The following is a 16,659-nucleotide window of genomic DNA, read 5'->3' on the forward strand; positions in this document are numbered from 1 at the left end:
ACCAAAATGCTTAATATTGGAAAGCCTCAAAATAGCATATTACAGATTAATTACTTTAAAATAAAGATATAATTAATATACGTCAAAGAGATCATTTTATAAAGTAAGAACTGCTCGATTGTTTTGTTTCGATCAGGCCTTAAATATATATAATACATATATAGGTGAGACAACGAGTGACTTTAGAAAAGTTACGTCATAACAACGTTAGGCGGCAGCACCAGTGATCTCGATTTTTCACACTGTTGCAAAGAAATTTTATTTCCCATAATAGCTTCAGCTCGTGACGTGTGTACTTCGAGACTATTTGCAGCGTAATTGCTTTTAATTAAAGCGCCTGTACTAGAGAATGAAATTATTTTAACATAGTGGTCACATTAAATAGGTCCAAGCAAGCATTAAAATTTGCAGTCAATCCAACCATTGAAAATTTTTCGTTTTATCTATAACTAAACATCACTATGTGTGTGTTTCTGTTATCTACTCTTCACACCTCTCTATTTTCCTTGATCAATCAGCGACAAACTTGACAGAGTGATAGAGGATAACATGAGGAAAGTCATGTTGTACTCGAAACCCTCTAACTTTACATCTAACTTTAAACTAAACCCTCTAACTTTACATCTAATTTTAAACTACCAACGTTGTATATCTATCAGCATTAGAACGAACCACGTAACCACTATTGTTGGAACTCTTGACAACTGTACGCCTTTCGTTTCAGTATTGGTACCTTTATGTATTTTTAATATTTATTAACTTAAGAAGAAAGAAAAACAGTTTCCTGTTATTTGTTACAAACAAGTTTTTGTTTTACCCGTCCTTCGGACTGGTTACTTTAGCTTGTATGGAATATTAATATCACACTGCCATGTATATATAAGACATTTTATCCGCACTTATTTGTAAATATTTTCAAATGAAACTTCAAGCGAAAATAAATTTCTGTCTTCTATAAGTAATTTTCAGCTACTGGCTGTATTTCATGTGAACTAAACGTTCCCTTTCCCAGAACAAGGGCATACAGCTGGAGGTAGTGGCGAAAAAAAATTGCTACCCCTAATCCCATTTAAAAGTTTCGTCTTCGCCCTCAGTGGACCGAACATGGTCACAACCGAGAGTTATAAAAACATTTATAACAAAATAGTGGAAGTAAATTTGATTTAAAATGTTTATCAGTTTGGAGTTAAATGCAACTTTTGTTCCCCTCATTCTTGATACAGTTAATATAGAACGGTTACGAGACAAGGGAAAATCGACCTCATAATTTTTATAAGAACGTTGATTATAAATAACAAGAGAGTAGCGAATATTATTATTAGTTATTAATATCTATTTATTTATATACATATTTATATCTATTTATTGGTGTTGTATTCGCTAAATATTTTTCTTTAGTTCAACGTTCGTTTTTTGTTGTTCTTTTAACAATACCAAAGGAAGTTTGTAATCCCAGATCTATTCGGAAATGTGTCATAGGCTGATGGATATATATTTTTTTCTTACGTTATTGCTTATAAAGATTAGAATATATTGTTCTATCACTTAGGGAGCCTCACTGTTAATAATATTTTCAGAAATTTACAGAATAGTTAATGATAGATATTTTCAGTGTTAGCTAAAAAAACGTAAAATCTACGCCTTTTCATTATGAATGAACAAGAGTAGAACTTAAAGAAAGAAAAATAATGTATCTTTCTCAGCATATTTTCATGTACTTATTCAAAATAAGCACTTTGGATTTCAGATCTGTTGGGCAATATTTGAATCTGTGTGATACCACAAAATATTCACTGCACTTAAACTATGGGTGCGTTATAAGAGCGACAGTAAATTCCTAGCGTATTAAGTTGCTGATAACTAGCTGCCTTCCCTATAGTCAACAGGAAGCAACCTCAGCAACTATGCTATAAATACAATACTATACGACTATACGTTGGACTACTGTCACGTTCTTCCACGGTTAGAAACTGAAGGACCACGTTCACAGTCACATCAACATAAATTACCAAAATATGTAAATAACATAGTAATGTAACTGTTTATAATTATGAGGTTAAAAACGCTTTCAGCATTACTTACTTCATCAAGAGGATGTACAAAACGTATCCTATCAACATAATCAGCGATTCATACCACGTCACTGTCTTGTCGTAGATAATCTGTTCCAAAAATAACGTTATACATAAAACTGGTTATTTTCTTAATCAAGGACGACATACTATTGATCCAGAATGTTATTAAACTAAAATGCATCCAAACTTTGGCAAGGCAGAGATTAGACATAAGAGCTTTAAGTTTTAAAATTAATTTCAACCGTACTGAATTCATGTTTAGTGAAAAAAACCGGCACAATTCCGTTACATCCCAGCAAATTGTAATAATTTTTCCGTAATATCGTTATATAAATTTGCAATTTATTCATATGGTACATGTTCGTAAATTTCTAAAAATATATTAAGAAGTATTGTACTCATACAGTAAAAAGTTACCATTCGAAGAAACCTTCCGAACTGAATAATTAATAATACTTATAGCATTTCAGCCAATAATATCGAGTCATCATCTGCTGACGTGTTTCTTACATGATGATGACCGATACTATAGGTTGAAATATTGTAATTATTAAAATCAAAACTTGCCCACTGAACAATTGCTGTTATCGTACCTAATTTAGCCCACATTTAGACAGGTCAGTCGATCTCTATACTTTATGATGTAAATATATTTTAATAACCTAGAGGTATTAACATTAATTTGCATATTATCTGAATTAAAGATGATGTCGTTGGGGTAGTCAAATAGGCTTTTAGGAATACATATCAAGGGACTTAACGACAAAAAGTACCAGAGACATTTAGAAAGTTGTTTGTTTGTTTTGTTTTTTGAATTTCGAGCAAAGCTACACAAGGGCTATCTGTGCTATCCGTCCCTAATTTAGTAGTGTAAGACTAGAGGGAAGGCAGCTAGTCATCACCACCCACCGCCGCCAACTCTTGGGCTACTTTTTTACCAACGAATAGTGGGATTTACTGAAAAATTATAACGCCACTACAGCTGAAAAGGCGAGCATGTGACAGGGATTGGAACTCGCGACCCTCGGATTACACTTTGTGTCATTATGTTTTGTTTTGTTAGCGAGTGAAGCAACAATAAAGGGTTCTTATCTCAATGAGCACAAACAATTAGTAATATTACCCTACCAAATAATGAGGCCTAGTATGGCCAGGTGGGTTAAGGCGTTCGACTTGTAATCTGAAGGTCGCGGGTTGGAATCCCGGTCGCACCAAACATGCTTGCACTTTCAGCTGTGGGGGCATTATAATGTTTTGGTCAATCCCACTATTCGTTGGTGAAAGAGTAGCCCAAGCGTTGGCGGTGGGTGGTGATGACTAGCTGCCTTCCCTCGAGTCTTACACTGCTAAATTAAAGATAATCAGTTCTCAAGTAGCTTTGCGCGAAATTAAAACAAACAAACTACTAAATAAGCTGAATTTGAAAAGCGATTGTTAGGCGCATGACTAATTACAGTCTTTCACTGTCAAAATAAAAGTATAGTGTTACGCTTCTTCTTAGGTGTCGCTAACATTTTATTATTAAAAATATCAGAACAGTTGGATTTGCTAAAGCCAAACTTTTACGATTTATGTGTAATAACTTATTCAACCTGAAAATCGCTGATAAGGCTACAGCTGGAACTGAGCCATTGGGTTTTCAGTTTACACGTTTTATTCTTTCCTACTTTAAATAATGCTGGATGAAAAGACACCGAAAATGTTTCCGGTTGATTATCGTGTTCATTGTATGGAGACAGCTTCGAATAATTTGCTCAATGCTTGAGCTGTCTGGATTCTTTTTTATTCAGACAACTTGTTTTCACTAAATGTGCTGTGAAACCAGAAAACCTGTGACATTAAAAAACAACTTTTGATCGAAGCCACGAATATAGAACCTAGGAATCTGTTTTGCAAACTTATTGAATGGCTTGTCAAGTCAAACTGCCAGTAACTGAAACGCTATGTTATTAGGTTTATTTTCTAGTCAAAGATTTTCATAAGAATTTAATATTCTTTTTTTTCAACATTACACATAAGACCAAACATATATATATTATCCACCAAGGAAAGTCCTACATGCTTATGAGTGGCTTGATTCAAATTTATGAAATGTTTTCAACATCCGGACTTCCACTTCCACTTGTAAATACAAAACATTCTCGAGAAAAATAAGCAAAATTCATTAAAACCTATTATATTTTTATTGTTTGTATTTACAACAGCAAATTCTATCATTTCTTCACTTTAACCAACGATTTTAGAGAGAAGAAAAATTATAATTAAACTCTGAACACATTAATACATGATTACAATGTTTTGTGAATTTTCAGCCGCGGCATAGCGGCTGGTTGAACACATCAGTTTCTTGGTAGAAACCTTTTTCTCATAGCTCAGTTCCTTGATTGATCTGGGATCTAATTACAGACGCGAGTATTGAGAATTCCCTCTTGTTTTCTTAACGCCTATTATTATGTTAAGTACAATATTTAAATATAAAATTCAACTCATTTTTCCATTTGTTGTACTTCACCTTTTTAAAACCTGCTCTTTTGTTGTTTAATTCAAAGAAGTTAATGTGGATTTATAGAATATAATATTCAAAATGTAACTTTATAATCAGTAAACAGTTTTAACTTATGGCCTTATCTTCACTTTATGCAGTAAAACTACTTTAACGTATAGCTTTATCCACACTTTATAGTCAGTAAGACCATTTTCATTTATGTCCTTATTCGTACATTTTGCAGTAAAAGTAATTTAACTTCTGGTCTTATCCGTTCATTATTAAAACTGTTTAATGTTGTGACCTCAACCTTTTGATTCTGTAGACGACAACTTATAATTTAATTTTTATCAATAACGAGTACTTTAAGGTTTGTATGTAATATGTACTGTGTGTAAAAAGAAATTTGTGTTTCAATGTTGGTGTTTTAGAACTAAGTAATATAACCGACTATCTGCATTCTGTCCACCTCAGGGAATTGAGTTCCGAATGTTACCATCCTAATTCTATATACTTACTTCTGACTCATTGAAACGTTATATTTCGAACAGTATATAAATTTTAAAGCTGTATATCAGTACAACCTGTTTAAATAAGTATAGTCAGTTGGACAGTGTAAGGCTAGAGGGAAGGCAACTAGTCATCACCACCCACCGCCAGCTCTTGGGCTACTCTTTTACTAATGAATAGTGAAATGAACCGCACATTATAACGCCCCCACAGCTGAAAGGGCGAGCATATTTAGTGCGATGGAGATTATGAGTCGAACGCCTTAACACACCTGGCCATGTCGGCGTTATAATGTGCGGTTCATCTCACTATTCATTAGTTAAAGAGTAGCCCAAGAGCTGGCGGTGGGTGGTGATGACTAGTTGCCTTCCCTCTAGCCTTACACTGCTAAATTAGGTACGGCTAGCGCAGATAGCCCTCGTGTAGCTTTGCGTGAAATTAAAAACAAACAAAACGGTAACGATGACCTTAGAAATATGCAACTGAATTTGTCGCAGAAATTGTATAGGAAACAGCCAATGAAGGTCCCAAATATGTATCAGCTTATCATATTAAATCTTTTATGAAGCTCTTTAAAACTAGTGTCGTTTAATATACATAAACTAAACTGTAACTGTGAAATTGCGTTTCAGAGACTCGTTTGTTTCTTATCGTCCAGTCCAACTGACGAGTTCTAATATTTAAAAAAAAAAAAGACCTCTTAGGCATTAACTTATGGGGGACAAAATATAAATCTTAAGCGTTATTGTTTTACACGTTTATGATTTTTGAATCCCAAATGGATAAATTACCAGAAGTAAAATATCTACACTTTATCCGATTTTTATCACAATTTTAAAATAGTAATTTTGTAGCAATAATAGAAAGGGAAAGGAAGAAACAAAACTACTGTAATATTTTATTTTACATAATTTACTCGGTAAGTATATACAAAACATGCGTACTTACACTCTTCTCCATAATTAAATACGCACCTCTAGAACACTTCTGTAAAATTTTGTTCACGAGCCATCCATGCCTACTTGTGATTCTAGAGCCACGTAACGTTTTCTGTAATTTTAAAAGTTTACAGCATTCCCACTCTTTTTCTAATAATTAAAAAATTGTCATAAATATTCTCTTTCATAATAGTATGAATATGAAGAGGAAAGTTCAGCGTGCATGATATTTTCAAAGTTAGATAGTCAAAAACGTAAAACTTGCCTTAAAATAGCTTTCAAAACAAACTGTATTTCAACTCCAAAAAAGGAGGAATGCCATGTGCAACAGTGAACATTCTACTAGGCGCTTGCAACGTGAGCACCTAGTTACCACAGCCAGTGGATCCTTGCTTTTTCTCTCGCAGGCTTTGCTATATATATATTAATCTCGCAAGTAGAAGTATGAAGCAATAAATTCAATTTTTGTATACTTAGCTGATGCATTGCCTATTTCTTTATTTTTTCTTTATTCATGTAGCTTTAGTAGTGAAAAATTAAAAACGAATATTCATTAATAATAAAAAATATATGTCCTTCCTCCCTTCATCAGGTCATTTTCGTTCCTATAATCCATTCACGTAGCTCTAATGAGAACCCGCTAGTATTTACAACGGTAAAATCAAGGGTTCGATTCCCCAGCAGATAGCCCGATGTGGCTTTGCTATAAGAAAAACACACATTCTAATGAGAACGAGAGTCCTCTGGTGTTAGTGTGCTTCTGGATCTTTCTCAGACGTTGTAATTCTTGAAAAGTTTCAATAAATAAGAGGAAAATAAACTCTGCTTAGCTCAAACATTAGGTAATATTACACAGTTATGGAGAAATAGAACAATTTGTCATTACTTATAATGTATCATTTATTGATGTGTTATAAAACTGCATTTAAATCTAGTTTGGTAAATATATACATATAAAACAAATTATACTTACAAATCGTAAACTATTTCATACTTACAATGAATAAGATGATTACAGACAAACTGTAACAAATAGAATCGCGGAACAGTGGCCAACAGGATAAAACAATCATCTAGAGAAATATAAAAAAAAAAACAATTCGTAACTTTGCAACTTACAAACAGTGGTGACGAAAATAGTTTACACTCGACAAAATCTGACATTCACGCGAGTGTGAACTATGCAGCAGTGAACATTTAACATAAAACAAGTCACAAGAATATTATACACATCTGTATTGAAAAATTCATACTTGATTAAACTGACGTAACAGGAATGGTTGTACACGTTTATAAAAAAGTTCCACGTACGTACAGAAATAAACAGTACATAACAGTTCTGTTTAAGAAATAGAAGTCACAAAAACAATACGCAATCATGTATTAAAAATTCACACATGAATTAATAGATTAAACAGAAGTAACAGTAATGATCGTGCGCGTTTGTGAAACATCGAAAAAATCCCCACATTTAGAGAAATAAAGTGTTTATAACAGTACTATTTGAGATAGAGAAGAAACAGGAACAATCCACCTACACATATAGGGGAAATCCACAAATTTCATTAAATAAATAAATTGTATACAAAATCAATGTTTACGAGAATGATAATATAAATGTGTTCATAACGAAAATCAAGAGATTTATCTCTAAGTTCTTGACTACATCAAGGACGTTTATACCATCTTATCCAATTCAGCTAAGTGCATATATAAACGATAAAATCAAACCTGAAATGTAAACGATTTAAACCAGGTATTTCTGGATCTAACGGAAAGGAAGTTAGTTTAAAAATGATTGAGCTATGTCAACCAAGAATGCAGTGGTTTTAAAATTTGTTTGTGAGAAACTGGTTAAGAAAACAAAGGCATATACGATACCTGACAGTAAAATGAATTGGCAGCTTACTAGAGTTCCATTATATGAGTGCCCCAAAGTAAACACATCTACTTAGAGTGGCTATTGATGTGGATGTATTAACATAAAATCCATAAGCAACTGTAATGCTAATACGTGGGCCTGACATTCATCGATTGTCTGTTACTTCATTATTGGATTTTCCAACTATTGTTGTAAGTTATTATAAGGAAAGTGAATGTACATAATTACAGTGGAATTCCATAACTATAAACAACCCAATCCATAGGGAGAGGAGACAGAAGCAAGAAAAATGGGTTTTGTTGTTGTATATGAAAGTTTTTCTTCCACCATACATTTTGCAAATAATTTAACTTTTCTTATATATTATATTTTAATTCTCTTTCAGTCCAGTTTCACTTAAGATTTCTAAATTAAATAATGAGAAATGCTGTAATTAAAGCGAATTGAAAAAAAATTGTTTTATTGTCCGTCATTTAATAACAAAACAACGAGACTGAATTCACGAAAACACTTGGATATCATCAAATTATTAACTGCGTTTCACGTTTTAGAGAAATTAGAATTTACTACATAATAACAAGTGAAAGAATTAAAAAAAAGGCTTGAATAAAAAATGACATAAATAAAACTCGTAACTCACCCTTCCTGCTAGAAGACCACAAATCCCAATGACGAATAGAATGTTAAAAACGGCAGAACCCACAATTGTACCTGTTCCAACATCTCCTTTCGCGATGAAAACGCCTAAAACCAGAACAAAGCAGATAATACGTGTGTTTGTTTTTGAATTTCTTGTAAAACTTCACGAGGGCTATCTGCGGTAGCTGTCCCTAATTCAGTGTAAGACTTGAGGGAAGACAGCTAGTCATTACCACCCATCGCCAATTCTTGGGCAACAATTTTACCAATAAATAGAGTGATTAACCGTCACATATATAACGTTCCTACGACTGAAAAGGCTAGCAGTTTGATGTGACTGAGATTCGAATCAGAGACTGTCAGATTACCCTAACTACCTGGCCATGCCTGACCGTATAGCATTGGTCTGAGTTATGTTTCCTTCAATTGTCATAGACGGTAGAACATAAAATCAGTCACGCTTTCTTTTACGTGAATTAAAATAAAATTGTGCTAAAAGTTATACAATTGGCTTTAAAATTTACAAGAAATGGATGTTTTCCTTTTCTTTTTTTTTGTGTGATGCATGGAGAAATAATAAATGTTTTTTGTTTTCAAATAACTATTTTTTATATGGACTGATATTTGGTGGAAAATTTCACAAACACATTTCTCTAGCCGTCCACAATTTAACAGTGTAAGACTAGAGAGACGGCAGTTAGTCATCAACACCAACCACCAACTCTTGGGTTACTCTTTTACCAACGGCTATTGGTTCGTGACTGAAAGGTCAAGAATGGAACCCACAGATTGCGAGTCGCTTGTCTGGCAAGCATAGACACAAAAGTCAAAATGATCTGTATGTTTCATTGTGCACAAAAGTTATTTTTTTTTTATAAAGGCAAACAAATATAGGTACGTGCAACAACAAATGACACGAAGAGTGTTATAAAACAGATAAAATAGCATAACAACAACCATTTTTCTTTTTTTCTCTACTCATTGATTGTTCGCAATCTGTAATCCCATGACCTAAATAGCTTTGAGTTTAAATGTGAAACCACTGCGTGATTTATGTGAGGATTTATTGTCTTGCTTGGTCTCGAATGAAGAAGACTCTGCATGCAGTTCTCAGCTGTACCGGTAACATTAAGAAAATCATTGGCGTAAAGTGCATGAAAAAGAGATCACTAAAACGTGGAGACGCGGATTGTCAGTGTGCAGAAATAACAATCCAGCATGGTTAAATATGTGTCTGACTATAATGGCAAAAGTGTTGCAGTTGTCTAGCTATATGCAATCATTCTGAAGTAAGTACAAATGTAACTGACAAAATCCCAAAAGTGATGCTTTTTTTGCGAGTTCTACTTCCCCAAATGAGATAAAAATTGCCAAATTCAACTTTTTTTATTTTAATGTATTCTAAAGACGACTACTATGGGTATTAAAACTTTAATTAAAATAAACTACAGAACTACGTTTTGACATTCTTAGATCATCTTCAGGTCAACAAAGAAAGTTTGCACGTGACTGTTGCTTGGCGCATATCTCAAGAACGAGAGTGTGAACGGGTATGAAACTGTAAAGACGTTAGATGTTAATTAGTATAGGTATAAAGATGTTCGTTTATATTCGTCAAGTTTTGGTTTTAGTTTTGTATAATTAGGGCTTCTTTGATTTTGCGTTTGTTTCTCTGTTGGTTATGTTGTGCTTGTTTGATTTGCAGTGTTCAAAAACGTGCGAAAGTTGTTTTGTGTGTGTGTGTTGAGTCTGATTCTCATTTTTCTACTCTTTGTTGTGTGTGTTTTTCTTAAATGTGCGTGTTTAAGCATATTTTAATTCACAATGATTAAACTGACTTCTTACAGTGATTTTATATTTTTAATTTTAGAAAAGCATAGTGTAATGTCAAATGTTTGTGTGTGTTTTCTGATACCAAAGCCCCATCGCGCTATCGGCTGAGCCCACCGAGGGGAATTGAACCCCTGACTTTAGCGTTGTAAATCCGTTGACATACCGCTGCACTAGCGGGGGGCTGCTACTTGTTTCCAATATAGAAGTCGTGGCAGTTGTTACATTGTATTTTATAACTAATGTTGATGTTATTGGTGTTGTTTTAAGTCAATGTTTTGGGTGCAGGAAAATTTATAATTGTGCCGCTTTTCATCTTGCTTGTTGTAAATATAGCTGCACATTAGCCCAAATTATTTAGTTCGTCGTTCTTTCATCTTTGGCCTTATAAAGTTCTTAAAAAAAGTCTAAATAAAAGGTTAAATGTTGGACCAAGACATAACTCTACTCAGTGTCAAATCAGTCTGTTGAGAAATGAAGGAATAGTGATTGGCTGTAGTGTTTGAAAGAAGAAGAAAAAACAGAAAACAGTGTCTCCCTCTGCAGTTAATAATAACAATGTGTAAAACTAAATAATGTTTTCAGATCCAATTAGTAATTCTTTCTGTTGGTGTAAAATGTTAGTTTGGTAGTTTGAGATAAAAACTGGCAACCTCATATAACTATGAATTCTGAGATTGTTTTGATTAGTGTGAAACACGATTACTAACTTTACATTTCCGTTTTTACTGCCATGAACAGTGTTTTTTTTTCTAACTTACACTGTATTTTTGTCAACATCATAAAAATATATTTATGCTATTTATGATTTTACAGACCTATTAAAATACGACCTTTTTCACTGATTATCCGTAAATTTGCCGACAGTTGGAAATCCTACTATGAGTACAAAATAAGAGTCATATATCACTATGTAACAAAATTTTTACTTTTTCTTATTTCTGGGCAGAAAGTGTTATTTCCCAATTGCTTATGCCCAAATTAAATGGAAGATACCTGTTTTTCTCTTCAAACTTTGCTTTTGTGACCTGAGTAATGAAATTTTTAAATTTACCCATTTTCCAGAACATTCTAGGTAGATTCAGTACTGAGTAGTTGACAGAGAATTTTCTCGAACTCACAAAAATTTTAAGAACTTTCTAGAATGTTGTAGAGTTTACAAGAATTTTTAAGAACTTTCCAGAATATTGTAGAGCTTACAATAATTTTCTAGAATGTTCTAGAACTTACGATAATTTTCAAGAACCTTTTAGAATTTCCTAGAACTTTCCATAGTAATATATATATACAGGGGCTCACCACTCACTACTTCACTTTAGTTTTAGCTGCTTAAGTGAACGCATAGACCTGTCCAAGGAGGCTTTACCAAGTTTCCCTGTTATCTTTGCCTTTGGGACAGCAGTGACACCGCAGCGCTCTACAACAGGAAGCAATGACCACAATGGACCGAGTTCTCTGTGGAGAGACACAATGTCAAGTGTGAAACACCAGTGAACCTCCAGGAAGTGCTGTTCCCACCATTGCACATAAAATTGGGTCTTATGAAACAATTTGTCACAACTCTTGATAAAAGTCTGCAGATTTCAAGTACCTTCGAGACTTCTTCCCTAAACTGTCTGAGGCAAAGGTAAAGCTGGTGTTTTCGTTGGACCACAAATAAAGAAGATCCTGGAGTGCACAGTATTCCCCAAGAAGTTCAGTAGGAAGGAAAAAGTTTGTGACAGCTTTGTCGCAGTGGTTCGAGGCTTCTTGGGCAACCATAAGGTCGAAAATTATGTGGAACTGGTTGAGGCTCTGGTAAAAAACTACGGCAAAATGGGGTGCAGGATGTCCCTGAACGTCCATATCATTGACGCTCATCTTGATACATTCAAAGAGAACATGGGAACATACTCAGAGGAGCAAGGCGAGCGCTTCCACCAAAATATACTGGATTTTGAACGCCGCTACGTGATACGTGAAAGGGATTTATATTACAGTCGCAAATCTCGAAAAACTACTCACTTCTATAAACATTTTTGTATAACTTTAGTATAAATACATGTAAATCTTGATTCGTATTTGTTGTTTTACTCACCTCATGTAAATGAAAATGTGGAAATTTGCCCGTTTTTACATGGAAATTAAATTAATTTCTAAACTTTATTATCGAGGTCACAAACAAAGTTTAAAGGGAATAATGACCATTTTCTGTACTTTTACAACACAAGCAATTAAGAAATAATACTATCCAGGAACAAAATTTGTGTTACATAGTGTTGTTGATAATTTTAAGTTAGTCTAGACTGAATATTCCAAAATTATGGTGTGAAAAAGGCTTAGTTTTTCTCGGAAACGATTGTAAGTCGTTTGACAGAGATTTTGTAAAGTCACTGTCAGGATTTATTAAACAACAATTAGCAGATATTAAATGAACTTTATCATAGTAAAGTTTGCTTTTTTCTCATTATAAAGGCCTATATTTAATAAAGATGTAGTATTGACGTTTGTACAGCAATTACATGTATTTTCGTGACATTTGATATACATATACGAGTATTTGTTTGTTTGTTTTTTTTGAATTTCGCACAAAGGTACTCGAGGGCTATCTGTGCTAGCCGTCCCTAATTTAGTAGTGTAAGACTAGAGGGAAGGCAGCTAGTCATCACCACCCACCACCAACTCAAGGTGTTCTACTCATAATCTGAGGGTCGCGGGTTAAATCCCCGTCACACCAAACATACCGTCCTTTCAGCTGTGGGGACGTTAAAATGTGACGGCCAATCTCGTTATTCGTTGGTAAAAGAGTAGCCCAAGAGTTGGCGGTGGGTGGTGATGACTAGCTGCCTTCCCTCTAGTCTTACTCTGCTAAATTAGGGACGGCTAGCGCAGGTAGCCCTCGAGTAGCTTTGCGCAAAATTCAAAAAACAAACAAACCAACAAACGGTAGCTGAGAGGTTAAGGTGACAATGTGTAGATTCGAGGAATCATAGTTTGCGTTCCGTTACCGCAAAATGTATTTGAAACTTTGTGGTCATGGGTGCTTAATAAGAGTGATAGTTAAATTTCATTAATCGATCATACAAGGGTACCCCAAGAGTTGGGCTGTGTAATGTGTCCCATAAAACCGATCAATTAGTATTTTAATCAATTAATACCGAAGATAATATACAATCTTGATTGGTAATAAGATTTGTAAAATCCTGGCAGTCGTGAAACAGTTGCTATGGCAACGACTTTTTGGTCTAGTTTACCTACAGCTCGAGACAGACTCGTTATCAAGACTCGGGATCTTGTTGCTATTGAAAATGGTTCGTGTTTGGATGCCTAGAGGAAGATCAACATCCTGTTGACGCAGTGAAGAGAAAGCAGCATCGATCTATCTATGTTTTGAAATAGATCATGAAACTAATTGTAATAAAACTTTACAAGGCAGCACTGGAAGGCGGTTATTGTAATTTATCAGAAGAAATTGTAACTTTTCCTATTGCTGGATTGTGATTTGTAAAAATAAATCTGTATTATAAATGTTCACTGGATGTTGTCAGTTGTCTTCAGTTAAAAAAAAAACAATACTCACTCCGAAATTAACTCCATTCAGTCGAGATTGTTTGTTTGTTTTTCAATTTCGTTCAAAGCTACACGAGGGCTATCTGCGCTAGCCGTCCCTAATTTACCAGTGTAAGACTGGAGAGAATGCAGCTAGTCATCACCACCCACCGCCAACATTTGGGCTACTCTTTTACTAACGAATAGTGGAATTGACCGTGACATTATAACGCTCACACGGCTGAAAGGGCGAGCATGTTTAGTGTGATGGGGATTCGAACCCGCGCCCCTCAGATTATGAGTCGAACGCTTTAATCCACCTGGCCATGCCGGACCAGTTAAGAGTGTGAAAAGGTGTTTTTTTAAACATGTCTTCAGGTTTTCTTATATTTCTTTGGCATCTTTAACATGTTTCGGAACTTCAGTGGTCATCCCTTGACTAATTACAATTAAAATAAAAGAGTATTTATTTTGTCTGTGCTATCTGTTCTATGTCCACCGCGGGTATCGAATCCCAGTTTCTAGCATTGTAAGTCCGCAGACATGCCGCTATGCCATTGGAGGGAGAGAGGGAGGAGAAAAATTATAATAATTTGGGAAATTAATAAATAATCCTTATGTCTCAGTGGACCACAAATAATTAATCTTTAGAATTATCATCTTTAGCATATAACTGAGCACGCTGTAATACAAGATCACACGTAAAACAAGTTGTGTTAAAGTTTCAATCAAAACTTGTCCTGTCTAAAATAAGCTTCTTAGATTGACATACAGCACATAATCAGAGATTAAAAGTTAAAGAAAAGAAACGATGAATCTAACAAGTTAAGACTCCATGCTATTTCAAACCTATAGAATTTAAAACATCAACATATCAATACTATTACGATATTCATTTCTACAGAATAAGTGTATAAATTAAAGGGGATTTTAGTACCTAGTATATGGAGAAATCATAGAACTGTGTTACCAAACAGGACTGTCAGTTTGGAATGGTCTTACAAACAAAGATAAGATATAAACTGTGATACCGCTGGCTTATCAACCTCTACCAAATATTATTGAAATGTATAAATATGTGGCAGTCATTCTCATGTTGTTCCTTTAGATATAATGCGTTAGACTTATGTTAAGATAAACACGCAGTATTAAAGAAAATACGTACAATTAGACTACACACTTGTGCAAATTGAAACAAGACGGAAAATTATGATTTTTCAATTTTTTGCGTTTTATTTCTGAAAATTCAATAATTACTCACAAATTAATACATGATATGACCGCCTTTATTTTTCAGAAGATCATTAATCCGCTTTGGCATCGAGTTCACGAGTTAACTGCAGTCTTTACTAATTTTTAAATCGCGGTACCACACCTCAATTATGGCCTCAATTAGCTTATCTTTTGTAGTATAGTCTTTTCCCCGAAGTCTTTCTTTACAAACCGCCCAAAGATTTTCAATAGGTTTTAAGTCTGAGAGTTTGCAGGCCAGTCCAGCACCTTTATTTGCGTTGTAGTTGTAAAATCCTTTAAAAGTTTCGATGTGTGGCACGGAACCTGAGCTTGCTGAAAAATGCCAGATCCATCTGGAAATCTCTTTTTCAATTCTGGAACGGCTCTTCTCTGCAAAACTTCGATGTACTGTGGTCCTCGCATCATATCTTCTACGATATGTAAGCCTCCGATGCCATAGTAGCTGAAAAAGCCCCAAAACATCTTCTTCAAGGGATGTTTTACGAACTGAATGATGTGAGATACTCGAAGTTTCTCACCTAGAGATTTGCGAACATGCAGACTTCTTTGACCTTGTACGAAGAAATGAGTTTCGTCACTGAATAACACCTTCCTCCATTGTTCTTGCGTCCAGTTCTTGTATTTAAGACCCCATTGATACCGTGTTTTCTTCATTGAGTTGGTAAGAAGTTGTTTTATGACTGGTCTCCTTGCCATTATAATGCAATTTCGAATGACGTAATATTCCTCAAATTTTCGTCATATATCCCAAAAATAGATAGACCGTACTGCAAAAAACAGCTAACGATGCCGTCTGTGTGAAAAAAAGACTATTAAAGGAAATCAGCAGGTCCAGCGAGCCTACACCGCCCGCCATGCTGAAAATATTGTAAAATGACCATTTGTTTCAATTAATTTGCACAAGGGTGTACATTCTAGGCTTAGGAACAATAGACAACCTTATCACAATAATTAATCGGTCGTGTGCTCTACTCCCTGATTAAAATCGAAATACTTTAACACTCCTACGAAAAGACGTTTCTAGTCCTGATTTCTCCAAGCCCGTTACCCTGGCTGTGGTTTCGCTAGATAGTAGATAGGGACAGTTGGAATCTTGTTAATCCATTCATTAATGGATTTAAATGGCAATTTCATTTAAATACAAAATTATTAGCCTAATATTAATAACCTTTCAAGTTGCTCTGGGGCCTATTAGGCCCCACTTTTCGTAGGAGTGTTAATCAACACACAAAAATTAGATATGAAATCAAAATCTCAGACTATAATTAGGTGGGAAAACGTGTTTTTATTTTCTTTTTTTCCCTGCTTTAAGCTTCTCAAATTTGTTTGTGTTTTTTTTTATATCACCTACACGAGAGTTGTAGTTATCCAGTTTAGTAATTTACTATATATAAAAGTTTTAATCGTTTTGAGTTACATTATCTATCATATAGCGTATAGTCCGTGAAAACTGACGGGGAAAGTACTACCACCCCCAACCCATGGTATACCCTAACCTCACATTTCATAACTTACTGA

The 16,659-nt window shown here is 34.5% G+C and overlaps 1 protein-coding gene across 2 annotated transcripts in view; it reads right to left on the reverse strand.

The window, feature by feature from the left end:
- LOC143252300 (sodium/potassium/calcium exchanger 4-like) overlaps positions 1-16,659 on the reverse strand; it is an 80,591-nt gene that overhangs the window by 23,224 nt on the left and 40,708 nt on the right. For both annotated transcript variants that reach the window (XM_076504213.1, XM_076504214.1), the window contains 3 exons: positions 8,531-8,634; positions 7,007-7,081; positions 2,083-2,162 (listed from right to left, as the gene is read on the reverse strand). In XM_076504213.1, the coding sequence (XP_076360328.1) occupies positions 2,083-2,162; positions 7,007-7,081; positions 8,531-8,634 (259 nt within the window). The remainder of the gene's footprint in view (positions 1-2,082; positions 2,163-7,006; positions 7,082-8,530; positions 8,635-16,659) is intronic.

The sequence above is a fragment of the Tachypleus tridentatus genome, chromosome 6, assembly GCF_004210375.1.
Source record: "Tachypleus tridentatus isolate NWPU-2018 chromosome 6, ASM421037v1, whole genome shotgun sequence".
In the NCBI taxonomy this organism is placed as follows: domain Eukaryota; kingdom Metazoa; phylum Arthropoda; class Merostomata; order Xiphosura; family Limulidae; genus Tachypleus; species Tachypleus tridentatus.